The sequence below is a fragment of the Artemia franciscana genome, chromosome 5, assembly GCF_032884065.1.
Source record: "Artemia franciscana chromosome 5, ASM3288406v1, whole genome shotgun sequence".
Lineage (NCBI taxonomy): Eukaryota > Metazoa > Arthropoda > Branchiopoda > Anostraca > Artemiidae > Artemia > Artemia franciscana.
Genome location: NC_088867.1, coordinates 53,526,528 through 53,542,741, shown reverse-complemented (window position 1 = coordinate 53,542,741; position 16,214 = coordinate 53,526,528). Strand labels below are relative to the sequence as shown.

At 36.4% G+C, this 16,214-nt stretch overlaps 2 protein-coding genes across 3 annotated transcripts in view; one reads left to right on the top strand and one right to left on the bottom strand.

The window, feature by feature from the left end:
* The first annotated feature begins 245 nt into the window (after positions 1–245).
* LOC136027766 (craniofacial development protein 2-like) lies at positions 246–566 on the top strand. Its single transcript, XM_065705227.1, has one exon. It carries the CDS (start codon positions 246–248, stop codon positions 564–566), a length of 321 nt encoding a protein of 106 aa, XP_065561299.1.
* Positions 567–4,470: 3,904 nt separating this feature from the next.
* LOC136027597 (zinc finger protein 239-like) overlaps positions 4,471–16,214 on the bottom strand; it is a 132,306-nt gene continuing 120,562 nt past the window's right edge. The window contains exon 4 of one of the 2 annotated variants that reach the window (XM_065704999.1): positions 4,471–9,253. In XM_065704999.1, the coding sequence (XP_065561071.1) occupies positions 8,343–9,253 (911 nt within the window). In that variant the 3' untranslated portion in view covers positions 4,471–8,342. The remainder of the gene's footprint in view (positions 9,254–16,214) is intronic. The other variant, XM_065705000.1, reaches the window with a different exon arrangement.

Genomic DNA, 16,214 nt, shown 5'->3' with positions numbered 1-16,214 from the left:
AAAATTCCACATCTTTGCAGATATGAGCTTGAAACCTGTACAGAAAAGTTCTTTTATACATGTTTTTCTTTTATTAAAATTCTATGATTTCTAGGATGTCTTTTCCCCTTTTTCAAAAATCAGACCGATTTTCTCAGGCTCGTAACTTTTGATGGCTAAGACTAAACTTAATGAGACTCATATATTTGGAATCAGCATAATAAGCCAATTCTTCTGATATATCCATTGGTATCAAACCAGGAAAAATGGATCTACTACTGAGAGAACTAAACCGATACAAGTGGGACTTAGTCGGGCTATCTGAGACACACCTCCCCCGAACCGGTGAAGAAACTATCTCTGGAACCTCCCTCCTACTCTCGGGACGCACCGATGGCACTCACAGACAGGGTGTTGGATTCATCCTCTCACCAACTACAAAAAAGGCGCTGATCTCCTTCACGCCCGTATCAGAAAGGATAGCAACCATTAGACTAAAGGGATCCGTGTCAAACCTTACCATCATCCAGGTATATGCTCCTGACTCTGCTCGAAGCGATGAAGAATGCGAACAGTTCTACTTTTAACTTCAAAGTGTCACCGACCAAACACCAAAAAAAGATATGCTCATCGTCATGGGCGACTTCAACGCTATCACGGGCAACGATCAGATTGATCGGAGAGATGTAATGGGATCGCACGGCCATGGCCGACTGAACGGAAGAGGTGAGGGGCTAATTAGTTTATGTAGAGAAAATGACCTGTACATAACTAACACCGCCTTTAAACACAGACACCGCCGTAAGGTCACCTGGAGATCCCCCGACGGAGTAACTGAAAACATGATAGACTATGTGCTGATATCTAAACGCTGGAAGTCCTCAATAATGGATACTGTATCCCTTCCTGGTGCAGACTTTGATTCGGATCACTCACTCCTGATGTCCAAACTCAAGCTAAGACTGAAACGACTCCCTAAGACGACACGAATCCCTAGATTCCGGACAGAGCTGCTTCGCGACCCCCCCAAAAAAAAGCCTATACCACCAGCCTATCGTCAAAATTCCGAGATATCCTAGAGAACTTCACTTCCCTCACTACCGTCGAAGAGATTGATCAACTGGCTGAGCTTGCAACTTCTGCAGTTTTGGAGACAGCAAATGATGTCCTCGGGAGGAAAACGAAAGACGAAAAACCGTGGATTACTGAAGAAATAATCCAGCTATGTAACCAAAAGCGTCTCTACAACAACAAAGCTGACCCATGCAGCCGAGACACCTATAAATATCTCAAAAGGAGAATCGAACGGGAAGTCCGAAAGGCCTTACGTAACCATGTTACCGAGAAATGCAAGGAATGCGAAACCCAGTTTAGGAACGAAAACAGTCAAAAACTCTTCAAAACAGTTCGTGAACTGTCTAGCAGGAAAGACCCCATCTCCACAGCAATCCTAGACAAACAAAACAATCCCATCAACGACGCAAAAATGAAACTCGAACGATGGAAGGAATATTTTGAGGATAAATTAAATTCGAAGATCATTGCCGATCCCAGCATCCTAAACTCCTTCCCCATTAATGATCGAGAACCTCCACCACCACTCTCAAAATCAGAAACTGAGGCAGCGATAAGATCCCTGAAACGAAGGAAGGCCCCAGGACCGGACGGTATCACTGCTGAACTAATTAACATTGACTCAGAGGACTTCGTCGAATTGTGCCACAAAGTTGTGTCAGCCGCACGATCAACGGGCCACGTCCCACAGCTATGGTGTAAGGCAGCAGTGGTCCCAATCCACAAAAAAGGCTCAAGAAGAGAGTGTGAGAACTACCGCACGATGAGCTTGAACAGTCATCAAACCAGAATACTGACCAAAATTCTTCTACGAAGAATCCAAGCAATTACAGCCTCCGTTCTGGGTGAATACCAAGCTGGCTTCCGACCTGGACGATCGACCAAATCTTCACCGTTCGTCTGCTCATGGAACGCTTTGTCGAGTTTAACAGAGACCTATATCATCTCTTTATTGACTTTCGGCAAGCCTTCGATTTAATCTGGAGGAAAGGTCTGTGGCACATCCTAAGACATTACGGTATCCCCGACCAAATCGTCACGATTATTGAGAATATATACAGCCAATCCAGAAGCCGGATACTCACCACTGATGGACTCTCTGATGAATTCTCAACATCCTCGAGAGTTTTGCAAGGATGTATTCTGTCGCCTCACCTGTTCAGCCTGTTTCTTCACGCCATACTGTCACTGGTACCAGAAGAACATCGAGCCAAAATAAGTGGAGTCCTAGTCAACAAGCTCGCCTATGCTGACGACATCGACCAGCTTTCTACAACGGCCGCTGATCTCCAAAGACATGCAGACTGTCTCAACGAAGCCACAAAACCTTTTGGCATGCAAATTAACGCCAAAAAAACGAAAGTAATGGTCACATCACGCCAAAAATAAGCAGCTACTCCTTCCATAATGATTTACGGCCAGCCAGTTGAAACGGTCGACCAATTTGTCTACCTGGGCAATCTCCTCACATCGGATAATTGTCATACCTCCGACATCAAACGCCGCCTAGCTCTTGCTAGCTCCAGTTTTAAAAGGCTCACAAATATCTGGAAATGCCGAAACCTGTCGAACCAGCTGAAAGTTCAACTTTTCAACAGCCTGATTGTGCCAATTGCTATATATGGGTGTGAGATCTGGACCCTGAAAATCGAAAATGAGCGCAACCTACTTGCATTCGAGATGAAATGTCTCTGTCGCATCGCAAGAATCACCTACACTGAACATGTGACCAATGAGGAGGTGCGAAGACGACTGAAGTCCCCCGACACAATCCTAAATAAAATCAAACGACAACAACTGCGATGGCTCGGGCATGTCAAGAGAATGGACCACGATCGTCTACCAAAAATCTCCCTCGAAGGAACCATAGACGGATCTCGACCACGAGGAAGACCTAGCAAGAGGTGGATTGAAAACTTTGACCGAAAGCGCATCGTAGAGTTGACTTGAACTGCACACGATAGAACAACGTACCGAGCCCTAATTCATGCCCTGTCAAAAGAAGTGGCCCCAAAACGTCCCGCGAAGATGGACGGGACTTAAGTAAGTAAGTAAGTATCAAAATTTCGGTTAATATTGAGCCGGGTCGCTCCTTACTTACAGTTCTCTACCACTAACTGTTTGATTATCAATAAAAATCCAAATAGAGATCCTTGAAATATTTATAGTTTTTTTTTTCTGCGCTACCAGAAGTATTGAAATCATAAAACTTTACAGTTTCAAGAAATGTAATTAAACAAATAAAAAAAGTTTTTCAATTTAAGTAAGGAGCAAGTTTAAAACTTAAAATTACTCTGTGTATAAGAAAAAATGCCACCTTGTCAACACTTCGTTCATTAAACAAAAGTTTTTTATTGCTTTGAATTTTTTTTTAATTGTATATTTTCTTAAGAACTATAAAAAGAATCCTAACTTCTCAGTAAAGATTAGCGAGCTAAGCAGCAGACAGCCCCCTTCATACAAAGAACATTCAGTTTAAATAGGTTCCCAATCTCTTCCTTGCTTTCAGTTGGAAAGGTCTTTATTTTTATTTAGTTTCTGACAGTTTTCCAAATCATACCCAGACTTAACCAAGATATAATTTGAGGTACCAGTCTCCTTAAATACCCGGTTAGTTGCTTTCAAAATGTGCAAATCAATAATTGTACATAGATTAGTACCATCCTATGTTTAAATTTGCAATTTAAATTTTGGATAAAATTTGAATATACTTAAAAATTGGCGATGAATAGTAATTTTAATGAAGTCCCTCTTAATATTATTACTAAAGAATTTCGGTTGAATGAAAAGGAGTATATTGTTTGTATAGATCGAAATTCTGTGAGACTTCAGATCTTCTACATAACTGAAGCGATCGCAACCTTTACAATAGGATTCTCTTATCGACAAATACATTGCATACATTCGTTTAAATACATTGAAGTACTTCATATAAAAAGAAAAATATTACCATTGAAAATTGAAAGATGCGTTTTAAAAATTTTCGTCCCCCCTACCCGAAAAGAATCCCCCCGAACAAAAATTATGGATAGCCCTTGATTAACACCCAGAAAGTATTATATTGTAAAACTAAATCCGTTTTCTTGGCACTGAGGTCGGGTATCCTTGGATCTAAATCAGTGCAGCAGTGGCACTTTCGCTAACCATAAAATCTAAAAGCAGAATTAACAAATTCAATAGATCAATAGATTAACTTAAATAGCTGGATAGTGCCTCAACGAAAACAATGTCAGCTGGACCGCTTCTTGCTAAAACCGTGACTCTAGAGAGTAAACAAGAGCCAAGAGTTCAAATGGTACTTTTGAAAGTCGGAACCTAGGAACAGACTCGGTACTAGAGTTATCGATTTTCCTGTCCATAAGCCAGAGGTAACTTTCATAGGCTATGGCATTAACGACGATCAAGTATAAACGGTTTTAATATAACATTGTTCTATTTCATATTATTTTTTCAATAAAAAAAACAGTGTACACACAAACAAACGAAACAAAATACATATACGAAACAAACCTCAACTTCACTGCACCTGGAAACAAAGATATTAAAAAACGTAAATCTTACCTATTCTGAAAATAAACCTCTCTGAACGCATTGCTTAAGAATCCGAAGATTTGCCAAGAATTCTCATTGTCTCTGTCATACATAAAAATAAAACATTTCACTTTTTACTTGTAACAACCTTAATGATCAAAGTTGCTCACTTTACTTTCTCAGTAATGAAAGACCCAAGACAAAAGATCAGACTTTCAAGACTTTCAAACACGTCAGACTTTCAATAAAATGACGGGGCCAATGACGAACCTAAAAGACGATCTGAGAATGATGAGAAATGTCGCGAGGCACCTAGGCGGTAATCATCGCATTATCACTCTCAAAGGAAACCAGATATTTTGATGAAACTTGGTGTAAGGATTTTTTGGGTCAAGAGTAAGGTCGAGTTCGTAGATGGGCTTTGCAGCATAAATTTTGATGTGGGAAGGGGGTTTAAATTAAGGGGCAAACAACAAATTTTAAACAGCTGCTGTGACAGTCGTCCGATCCGAATTGAAAATGGGGAACTTAAGACACGAGATCTTTCTATATATAAAGTTTCATTCAGATCCGATCATCAATTCGTAAGATAAATATACCTCAATCTTCACAATTCCTAACCCTCCAGCCCCCACAATGGTCGAATCGGGCAAACAACTTTTCTCAAGTCACTTTGTGCAGGTCCATGACACACCTACAAATTTGTATACACCCAAACAAAACACACACAATCAAGTGAGTGGACAAGATCTTTAGGCACTAGGGAGAAAATTCTTACTAAATATGATTTGTGAATAGTCTTTCATTTTTCTGGTTTGGCTTTCTGTTTGTTTGAGTGATTCTCCGGCTTTGTTAGTGTTCACTTTATACTGTTAGTTTTGTTTTTTAGCACCAAGCAAGCCCTTGCCTTTTTTTAGATTGGCAGAACACTTAAGCTGCTTTTTTATCCTTTTTTTTTCATTTTCCCACTTCTCGACAAACTTAAAACACAATAGAAAATTAAAAAAACAATAATAAAATAAAAAAATTAATTACTTTTAGCATCTTCCAACTGCCAAAAAAAAAAAATAAATAATAATCAACCATTCCCGCAAATCAGAAATTTAGAGAAGTAGCCCAGAGTATGTAGTCGAGGTAATAATCAAACGGAAAGCTCAGAAATTGAAAAAAAAACGTAGCAATACATAAACAGTACGACATCGACACGTTGAAACACCGAGACATTCGCAAACTTCTGCATAGCACAGCATAACAGATTTGAAGCCCTAAACCTGCTCGGTTAAACTTGATGATGCTTCTGCTGAAAACATCATTGACAGTTGGGAAGAAAACAAATAGTACATGCCTTGTAAAAAGATGAAAACGGAAAGACATTTTTGGACCCACAGTCAGCAAACATTTTGAGAAAGGATTACGTAGATCAAGATAAGGTTTTCTAGAAACAGAGAGTGATATACGTGTGTATGCACTCTATTAATTACAATTTTTTTTAGAAAAAAAAGTATTGTTCTTTTAGGACTAGGTAAAACTTTTAAAATTAACCAATATCCTTCAAATGACTGTTTTACGCTCTTACGCTTGGGGCAAAGATTTCAGGGGGTGGGGTTCAAACTCACAATTACACCCATATCCCCCCTCTTGGATACGACATCATTTGTTGCTACTGAGACGAAAATGTTTATTTAAACAAGTAAAACAAATTTACTAAATAAATTTCCCCCCTCAAATTTTGTATACTTGAATTTAGGATTTTCCTTCCATTTCTTGTGCTTCATAATCCGGTGCTTCTTTTTTTACCTTTTATCTGATCGCGTTTTAAGAAGTAATATTGGTCTGTAAATGAAACCAACGTTTTATTTTTGTCCATCCGTTATGGCGACAATCTCCATATTGTATTCATTTTTAATAACTATTTTACAATATAACGCATTTTGAAACAGTTCATATAGATGCCGCCTCTCCCGTCTTATGTTGCTTGCTGAGCACCCAGCCAGTCTTCCTTGTAAGTATAGACCTGGGAGAAATAGTCCCACGCATTATACACATTTACTCGTTGGAAAAGATTAGCAGTTTTCGTCTCTTTTGAAGAAAAAATTTCCGGCTCCCCCCACCGCGTATTGGACAAATATGTTTAATTTTTAACTTTTCACCCAACAAGGTTTCACTTTGAACTTATTTAAATTACATGTCTGTTCTATGCATACATGGATTTTAATCGGTCATTAACTAGTTACAATAGATCCCGGTATGCACGTACTTCTTATTATGTTTTAAGTATTTATTAAGATTTATTAAAATATCTTATTAAGATTTTTCTTATTAAGAATAGCCTACAACTTCTGCAGTTGAGACTTGGGTCTAAACTTTAATTTTCTTTTATGAGCTCACATTTCTACTAGTAATGCAAAAAGCAGTATTCTAAATCAAGGAATTGAATCAAATATCTACGAGACTGAAATATTCAGAGGGTCTCTCAAACGTTACGAATTTTCGGGAAACTGTAGAAATTCAATAAAATCAAAAAATGCTTAAATTCAATGATAAGATGAAAATTTTAATTTTGTAAGAGAGCTGCAATTTTCAAGGGTATTTTCAAAACATAGACTACGTTATATGATTAAATTTTAGGACAGTTATATCCATAAAAACTGTTTCTAAAAAACAGTTTTTTTTTTCACTTTAGCATAGCGACTTAATGTAAGCAATCTGTTCGTTCAAAACCTGAGAATCAATTTGCATCGGGTCACTTTTTTTCTAGTTCAGATCTCTTAATACAAATTAATACTTTGAAAAAAAATAAACTGAGAATCATCAAGGATTTTATTTAGAGGGTTCTGACGCGATAATTTAAACTCGCCTTCAAAGAGAATGTCTCTCTTGTATGTATCACAGTAAAGTGCTTTCTATTTTTGATGCACTCTTTATTATCATTTATTTTTGACCCATACTATACAAATGTACAATATGTGGAGAAACACGAAGAAAGAACACATAAAAATACATGCAAATCAAAAAAGAAATCAAATAAAACCAGCTACAGATTAGCACATAAAAAATTAAGGACATTAAAACAAAAGAGAAAAAACAAAAAAGGAGGAGAAATGAGAAAAAAAAGCTTTCAGAATCTAATAAAATAGTAATGTAGAGAAACGTAATGGACCTTATGCACCTCATTATGACACATCTTTTATGAATGACATATGACATATGTACTCTTTGGTGGTGCTGATTTCAAAACGCTAATTTCAAAAATTATTTCAAAACGCTAATTTCAAAAATTATTCCACTTCCAAAACGGAAGTCGAATAATAAAGACCATTATTCCAAAATGGTATTGTTCCACTAATTATATAAAAGCTAAATTTCTAAACTAAAAAAAAAACTGAAGCAAATATCAGCAGAATAGAAATATACAGACGGTTTCTACGAATTTTTGGACATTTGGAAACATTCTACAAAATCAAAAAGCATTTAAATTCCATTTTTTGCAAGAAAACTGCCAATTTCCAGCGCAATTTCCCTGAATACAAACGACGTAAAGTTGATGAATTTTAGGACAGTCGTATTTAGACATAAGAACCGCTTACAAACAAAAAGGTAGAAAAAAAGAGTTAATTTTTCTCAATGGCGTATTAGCGTATTCTAGTTCAGCTGTTCAATCAAGACCCGAGAATCACCTTGTTTTGGACTCTTTAGTTTAATGTCAGATTGTCTTCAGCTTAGGTAAATGCTTTGTGAAAAAAAAAAATGATTGTGAACTAAGAATTGTCAGATTTCTTTTTAGGGTGGGTTTTAAGGTGACGATTCAGGCTTGACTTACGAGAAAATATTCTGTTGCAAACATCACATTTATACGGTTTCTCACCTGTATGTACTCTTTGATGCACATTTAAACTGCTTGATGCCGTAAAGCATTTCTTACATGTATCACATTTAAACAGTTTTTCACCTGTGTGTGCTATTTTATGATGATTCAAACTGCTTGATCGGGAAAAACATTTGTCACATACACTACATTGAAATGGTTTTTCAACAGTATGTACTCTTCGATGGGTCTTCAAATGACTTGATGTAGAAAATGTTCCATTGCACATATTACATTTATACAGTTTCTCACCTGCATGTACTCTTTGATGCACATTCAAACCGCTTGATGTAGTAAAGCATTTCTTACATGTATCACATTTAAACGGTTTTTCACCTGTATGTAGTCTTTGATGCACAGTCAACTGGCTCGATTGAGGAAAGCATTTCTTACATACATCACATTGAAACGGTTTCTCACCCGTATGAACTCTTTGATGAACATTCAAACTGCTTGATTTAGTAAAGCATTTCTTACATGTATCACATTTAAACGGTTTTTCTCCTGTATGCACTCTTTGATGAGAAGTCAAATAGCCTGAATGAGAAAAACATTTGTTACATACATCACATTGAAACGGTTTCGCACCTGTATGTACTCTTTGATGAATATTCAAACTGCTTGATGTAGTAAAGCATTTTTTACATACATCACATTTAAACAATCCCTCACCTGTATGCAAACTTTGGTGTAACTTCAAATTATATGATGAAGAAAGGTTTTTCTGACATATATCACATGTATGTTGCTTTTTTCGTTTATTTATTCTTTGATGGCTTTTCAGTTCCTTTGAATGGATCATCTCTATAATAAGAATATTTTCTTGTTGAAATTAAATGGACAAAAGAATAAATAAATTGGGATTACAGCAATAATATATAAAAGACAAGCATTTCATAAGTGTTATAAGATTGGCTTCAACATTACACCCACTATAGGTATATTCAACATAAGTTGCCATTACAAACCTGGCTTCAGAAAACATGCATATTCTATTTAGCTACTTAGAAATGGAAAACTGTCCACGTACGCCCGAGATAAAGTCGACAGATGAAAGCACATTAACTACCCAGTGGCGGTTGCGGGGGGAGGGGGCGCCCCCTGACGTAGTGGTGGATTTGTGGTTGGGACCGTTTGCTCTGGTTTTGGTTGCAACGAAACTTATTTCTTTTGCAATTGATTTTTAATAGTTGAGTTTTTAAAAAGTTTTTAGTTATTGAGCCTGTTTCTTTTTGCAAACAAGTTTTAAACAAGGTTTCAATTACTTTGTGTGGTCTCTGTTAGATTTTATTGATGACGCATACTGCCAAAAACTATTTAATTAAATTTAGGTTTGTCAAGGGAATCTGTCCGCATTACCACAAAAGCAAACTGGGAGGAAAAAATCTTTATTTCGTAACAAAAAGGAGGGGAAATTTAAAATCCTAACTTCTTTAGGCCGTGGAAATGATATTTCAGGATTGTGCTGTGACAATGGGGCTGAAAAGCAGAATATTTACTTCTTTTTACTGTCAAATATTTGTTTTCGAGTCTTGCTATGGTACTGAGACGAAGAAATTGGTATCATTACTTTTTATGGTTGTCTATTTTTTTTTTCGTTTTGGTTTGCCTTTTAGCGAAGCGGGATGGTTTTTACAACATTGTTGTTTTTTAGGAAATTTGTATAATAGTAGGTAAATGTACGAGAAGGGCAAAGTTATTAATTTAAATTTTTGATTTTGGTGAGCAAATGGTGGCCACTTTACTGCCTATTTTCATCTAATTAAAGCTCTGCATTATATGACATACCACCTCGTCTGTTCATCCTAAAATATTACAATAAATGCCAACTCTTTAGAACTTTAATAAAGGTTTGCATAAGTATATGCTTAAAACTAATAGTCCTTCGAATAGTCCTTCAAAGGTCGGAGTAATTATTTGAGAGAAATAGATTTTCGACAAATTGTTTATAAAAGAAGGCAAATGATTATGTGATTTTTTTTTATTATCTAGCTGGTATAGATGAGTCTCTGAATTATCAGTTTGAATCAGAGGAATGCCGTCGATTTTTTTCAAACATTTACTGGTAAAATGTTGATTACAAGTGGAAATTGACACACCTTGAGTTAGCCACGGAAAAGGGATGCAACTACAATATTACTTCAGAATTCCTCACTTTTTCAATGACAACCAGTCACAAAATAAAGTTATGTTTTGTATAGAGGTTGGATATATTTGTCCATAAAATTGCCTAAACTGCTATATAAACGGCAGAGGATTTTTATTCTTATTTTGATACATACATCTAAACATATTCCGACACTTAGTTGTTTATAAATCAAAGTTTTTACAGGACAATTCTCTTACTTAATGCTAAATCTGAGTCAAATTTCAAATTTTCATTTTCGTGCTTTACAGACATATCGAGATTTAAATTTTGATTTAAATATCTGAAAATCTCAAGAAAAAAAAACAATTAATTAGCAATCTACCAAAACTTGAAACCCTGAGAATTTAGATCACAAATCTGTAACTATCAAATACAAAAAAAATAACAAACACATAATTATTTGTTTTTGAGGTGTATTTTGAATCATATACTTAGTTTGACGCATATACCTAAATGCATCTTTATTAGAGTACATATTTTTCTGATGATTTTGGTCTTAATTCGAATATTTTAGGATGAATAGAAGAGTAAATACTAACGAAGAGCTCTAAACTGACAGGACTAACCATTATAAACGTTCACCGAAATTCTAAGGTAGACATTGAGCATGTAACAAATAGATATGGCGGTGGAAATACAGAAATTGATTTTTTCTTATAGAATTGGTGTGTCTGGTATTTAAGCAAAACGTATCGAACTTTAAAAAGTGGAAAGATACCCTACGTTGTTATGAAAAGTGAAATTTTCATTAGTAAATTTTTGAGATTTCGTCAAATTTCAATGCTTTGTTGCCTATACTTAAAACCCTCGTTTTAAATGTCTTCTATGCCTTTCTATCTCTTCGTTCTGTTTTTCTTGTTACATCCCTAAAAGAACTAGTATTTATTGTTTAATATCTTTTACGAATATACAACTTGTACCTTTATCCTCATTTCCTACTCTTGATTACTATCATAGTTACTTAGGAATGTCACAAAGTTAGGAGACATGCTAAATGATTTGACCTATACATATTGCATAGCCCCAAAAGGTGGTTCAAGACAAATTTTTTGACAATAGAAAGCTTAATTCACTCGCTATAGCGGTTAAAAGTACAAAAGCAAAAAATCATGCAGAAAATATTAAATATCATATTTGTTTTTATAGATGGCGAACAGCTTTTTTTTATAGCGTTTTTTTTTAAACTTGGTTGTATTATCACTGGGTGTCACACGGGGTGTCTTGAATCAATATTTTTATATCATTTTAATTTCAACAGATTTATTAGAACTTTAACTCCCACCAGATTTAGATTAAATTTGCGACCATTTCCACTACCTACCTACGACACATAATTGTCGAGGTTCAATTTAAATTGCGGGTAATTCTTTGTGCACAAGTTTATCAAAAAAACCTATTATGCCCCCCCCCCCCTTATGCAAATCATCGATCCACCCCTGTAACTACCATAGGACCTCTTATATTTTCTATTTTTGCCACTTATTAGAGGTATTTTCCTTCTTTTCTTTAAATACACTTGATATTTTCTTTGTGTGAGCCGTTGGGCTTTTCTACATTTTCCTCCGATAGTTACTGTAGGAGCCATCATCCATTTTTGAAAACTAAATTAAAAAAGAAATTAAATTTAAATTAAATTTCATTTTTTTTTAACTGAAAATAAGGAGCAACATTAAAACTTCAAAAGAACAGAAATTATTACGTATACGAAGGGGGTTGTCTCCTCTTCAACATGTCACTCTTTACACTAAAGTTTTTTAGTACTTTTGAAAAAGGCTCCTTTTTGTTCCAATTAAAAGACCCTCGTGTTCCAGGAGTTGTTCTTAAAGAATTTGGACAAAATTCAAACTTTAGCGCAAAGAGCGAGGTGTTGAGGAGGAGGCAGCCTCATTCATATACGTAATAATCATTGTTCGTTTTAAGGTTGCTCCTTACTTAGTTGAAATTTTTTTTTATTATTTAATTTCTTATCTTTTTTAAATAATCCCAGGAAACCGGGATCCACACGGAGAAACACACTCCCTATGGATACATCCTCTAAAATTAAATCCCGATCGAAATTAACCCAAAACAATTACCTTAACAACTCCAGACGTAAAATTGAGACAAAAAAGAGAAAGCAAGAAGTAGAAAAAGAATTTTGGTATAGAAATTCTGGCAAATTCCTGAAATGTAGAATTTCCTCTGATAAGTTAGCCCCCTGGGAAGTTACCCCATGAAAAACCCCCAGCAGGATGTTCGTATTCCCACTCTAAAATGTATGCATGCTTCTGAATAACAAATACTATGCGTAAACAACGGACATTGTTTTTAACTTAAAGACCTTACCCCTGGGGTTATGGGGGATCATGTTATCCAAACGCAAAGTTATTTGGCCTTTCAATTATAATGAACGAATGCTATCTAAAAATTTAAAGTGGACGATTTTGGGAAAAAAGGGTGGGAGAGAGGTCTAGCTCCCCTCCAACCTTTTGGTCACTTAAAAAGGACACTAGAACTTTTCATTTCCGTTTGAATGTGCCCTACCACGATATTCTAGGACCACTGAGTCGATACGGTCACCCCTAGGAAGAAAAAAACAACAACAAAAAAGAACAAATAAACACGCATCCGTGACCTTTCTTCAACAAAATTCCACATTTTTGCAGATAGAAGCTTGAAGCCTCTAAAGTAAGGTTTTCCGATACGCTGAATCTGATGCTGCGACTTTATTAAGATACTGTGAGTTTTAGAGGTTGATTTCCCCTTTTTTCAAAAACAAGGCAAATTTTTTCAGGCTCGTAGCCTTTGATGAGTAAGAGTAAACTTAATGAGTAATGAGTAAACTCCATTTTTTGAGTTTCTGTTGCTATTGAGCCGGGTCGCTCCTTACTTACAGTTCGTTACCACGACCTGTTTGACTAAATCTTTAACACATCATTCCTTTTATAAACAAAACTAAGTTTTAAAATACATACATTTGTTCATATACTCCTCTTAAAGGTTTTTTCGTGGTCAAATTGTTAGCAAACAGTAATTGTTAGGACGGCAGAATCAGAATTATTAGATAGTACACATTGTAAGGTAACAATGCTCAGAAATAAGACTTGAAAGTTACAGGAATTTGTGTAAGCCTAAGAAGATGTTGATTTTGTGGGTCCTCAAATCAGAAAAAGAAACTGACATGGATAGATTTGATTTGACTCTTCTATTTCAAGGATACATTCTAGAACCACACTGGCTATACATGATGTATGAAACCAAGAAAGGAAAGGATATAACTGCTTCGAAAAACTAAAAAGAAAAAAAACATAATCTCTCTGTTTCTTTCAAAACTGAACAAAAAGTTGAGCATTGTTTCAACTCAAGACTGCATGAACACAAAATTTCAATAGATAAGTCCCTGAGATATGAAAATAAAAATGACAATTTTGATCCAGCTCTGGTACAGCATATATTCGAAAATTCTGAAATTTAGTTCTTTTTGAAGACGCAACTTTAATATCTACTGTAAATGGCTTACCGTTATCTTTTAAACAGGCAATTGAGAAGAAAAAAAAACTAAACTTACAATAAAGAGCTATCCTTTACGATAAGATGAAAACTAAACTCACAATACAGAGCTATCCTTTACGATAAGATGAAAACTAAACTCACAATACAGAGCTACAATACACAGTCTTCATTTAGTCTTCAAGTGCGAGCACCTCTATGGATTTTATTGTATTTTAAAACTTGCTTTGGACTTGTACTAATTAAGTGCTGTAAACTTTTCAGTGACCGTAATTAACTCAGTGATCGTAGCTAATTCAGTTGTTAATTCGCAATATTTGCTATGGTTCAACTTGACCTAGATTCAGAGTGAAAACAACTCGAATTATTCCAGTGACCATAGATTATTTTTGATTTCATATCATTGAGAAGTATATTCGGAAAAACCAGAAGAGGGGAAGGAACCTCCCGCAAATGACGTATTTGTACCCGCCGGTATTAAGTTACCCGTAAGTTGCGGGGAATAGTTGAGGGGGTCCTTACATTTCCCTTGTTCCTAGGTTCCTTCATTACTGGTTTGGATTGACGAATGTGCAAGGAAAATGGACTTCGATCTTGAACCTTCGGAATGTATAGTTTTTTCCCCCGTTCTGAACTTTCTTCAGTATAACTTGGAGAGAGGAGTAGAAGATACAGTTATTTTGAAATCAGCTGTTGACTTTTTTGAGCAGGCTGATATTACGAAGAGGAAGAAGCTGCTGTGGGAAAAGTTGTCGATTACAGATGCTTGTCCTAAACGCACGGGACCAAATGCTCTAATGAATCACCCGAAGGACATGCTTGAACAGTTTCAGAAAATGAAACTGAGCATTTTCCTATCATTCCTGTTTTCGTGATACGTTCCCCCACAGAGGTTCCGTGTTTGCCTGCAGTAGCCTATTCTAGGCTCTCGGCAAAAATTAATACTCTTCATCAGACCCTGCTGCAAATTAACGATAAGGTGACTGCTTATGATCTCCACTTCCCAGGATTACCAAGGGACGGTGCCGCTTCCATTCCAGTTGTAACGAATCAAGCGACTATCGTTATCACGAAGACACCGCGTGATCTTGACAATCCGTCGAAACGAAAAGCTGTGATTGATAAAATTGCCGGACATGAATGTGTTGAGAATATTCGCACCTCTGGAGACAGAATAATAGGGAATATTGGCAGCGTTGCGGCAAGCGGCTTTTGTGATTCAGTCCGATCAGTCTTGCGTGGATCGGATGGGAAGTTTCTGGAAAGGAAGTTCTACGGAATTGCAAAAGTGATTGGCGACTCGTTTGATTTATCTCTATTCAAGAACTGTTCTGGAGTTGCTGAGGCCACCCGGACTGGAAATTCCCGGAGTGTCAAGATCGCCTTTAGTGCTCAAGGGTCTCTTATCTCGGCTCTTAGACTTGGGTTGAAAATTGAATATGAACTGATCCGTGTCTATGAATTTAAGAAAATCTCGAGACGCTGTAAGAAATGCCAGTCTCCTGAACATCTAATTGCTAACTGTCCTAGTACCTGCTATAAATGTGGTAGATGCTCTGGTTCTCATGAGTATCGCAAAGACACAGAGCCGATAAAATGTGCAAACTGCGGTGATGATCATGTGGCATTTAGTTTTTGCTGTCCTCTTCTCCAGGCTCTTGTTAAGCCCGTTACACGGTGCCTTCATAAATGAACTGTCGCAAAATTTCGGTGTGCTCGTTTAACATTAACGGGACTAAAGACAAAGTGCCAAGTCTGGAGGAAAAGTTAAGCCGTTTTGATGTCTTTCGCCTGCAAGAACACTTGTTTCCTTCCTGCACCGTGAATTTTTTTACGAAGGAATCATGATCAAATTGTGTTTAGTACCAATGCTAGACGGACTCGGGGTAAGTCTTCTATTGGCCTCGCGTGTTATATCAGACGGAATCTTGCATATTTATCACCGGTTTGCTATCACTCATCTGAGCATTTTCTAGCTGTATGACTTAGTGACTCTGTCCTAATTAATGCTTATCTGCCACATGATAAAAAGTCGGTACAGTCGTTCTCGAGTTTTACCAAGTCTTGTGATAAGCTACAAGGTCTAATTACCAGAATTGAATCTCTTGGGTATTTATGGCTTCTTGC

Coding starts and splice junctions, on each gene's coding strand:
- LOC136027766 (XM_065705227.1), top strand. CDS start 246: ATGGATCTACTACTGAGAGAACTAAACCGATACAAGTGGGACTTAGTC.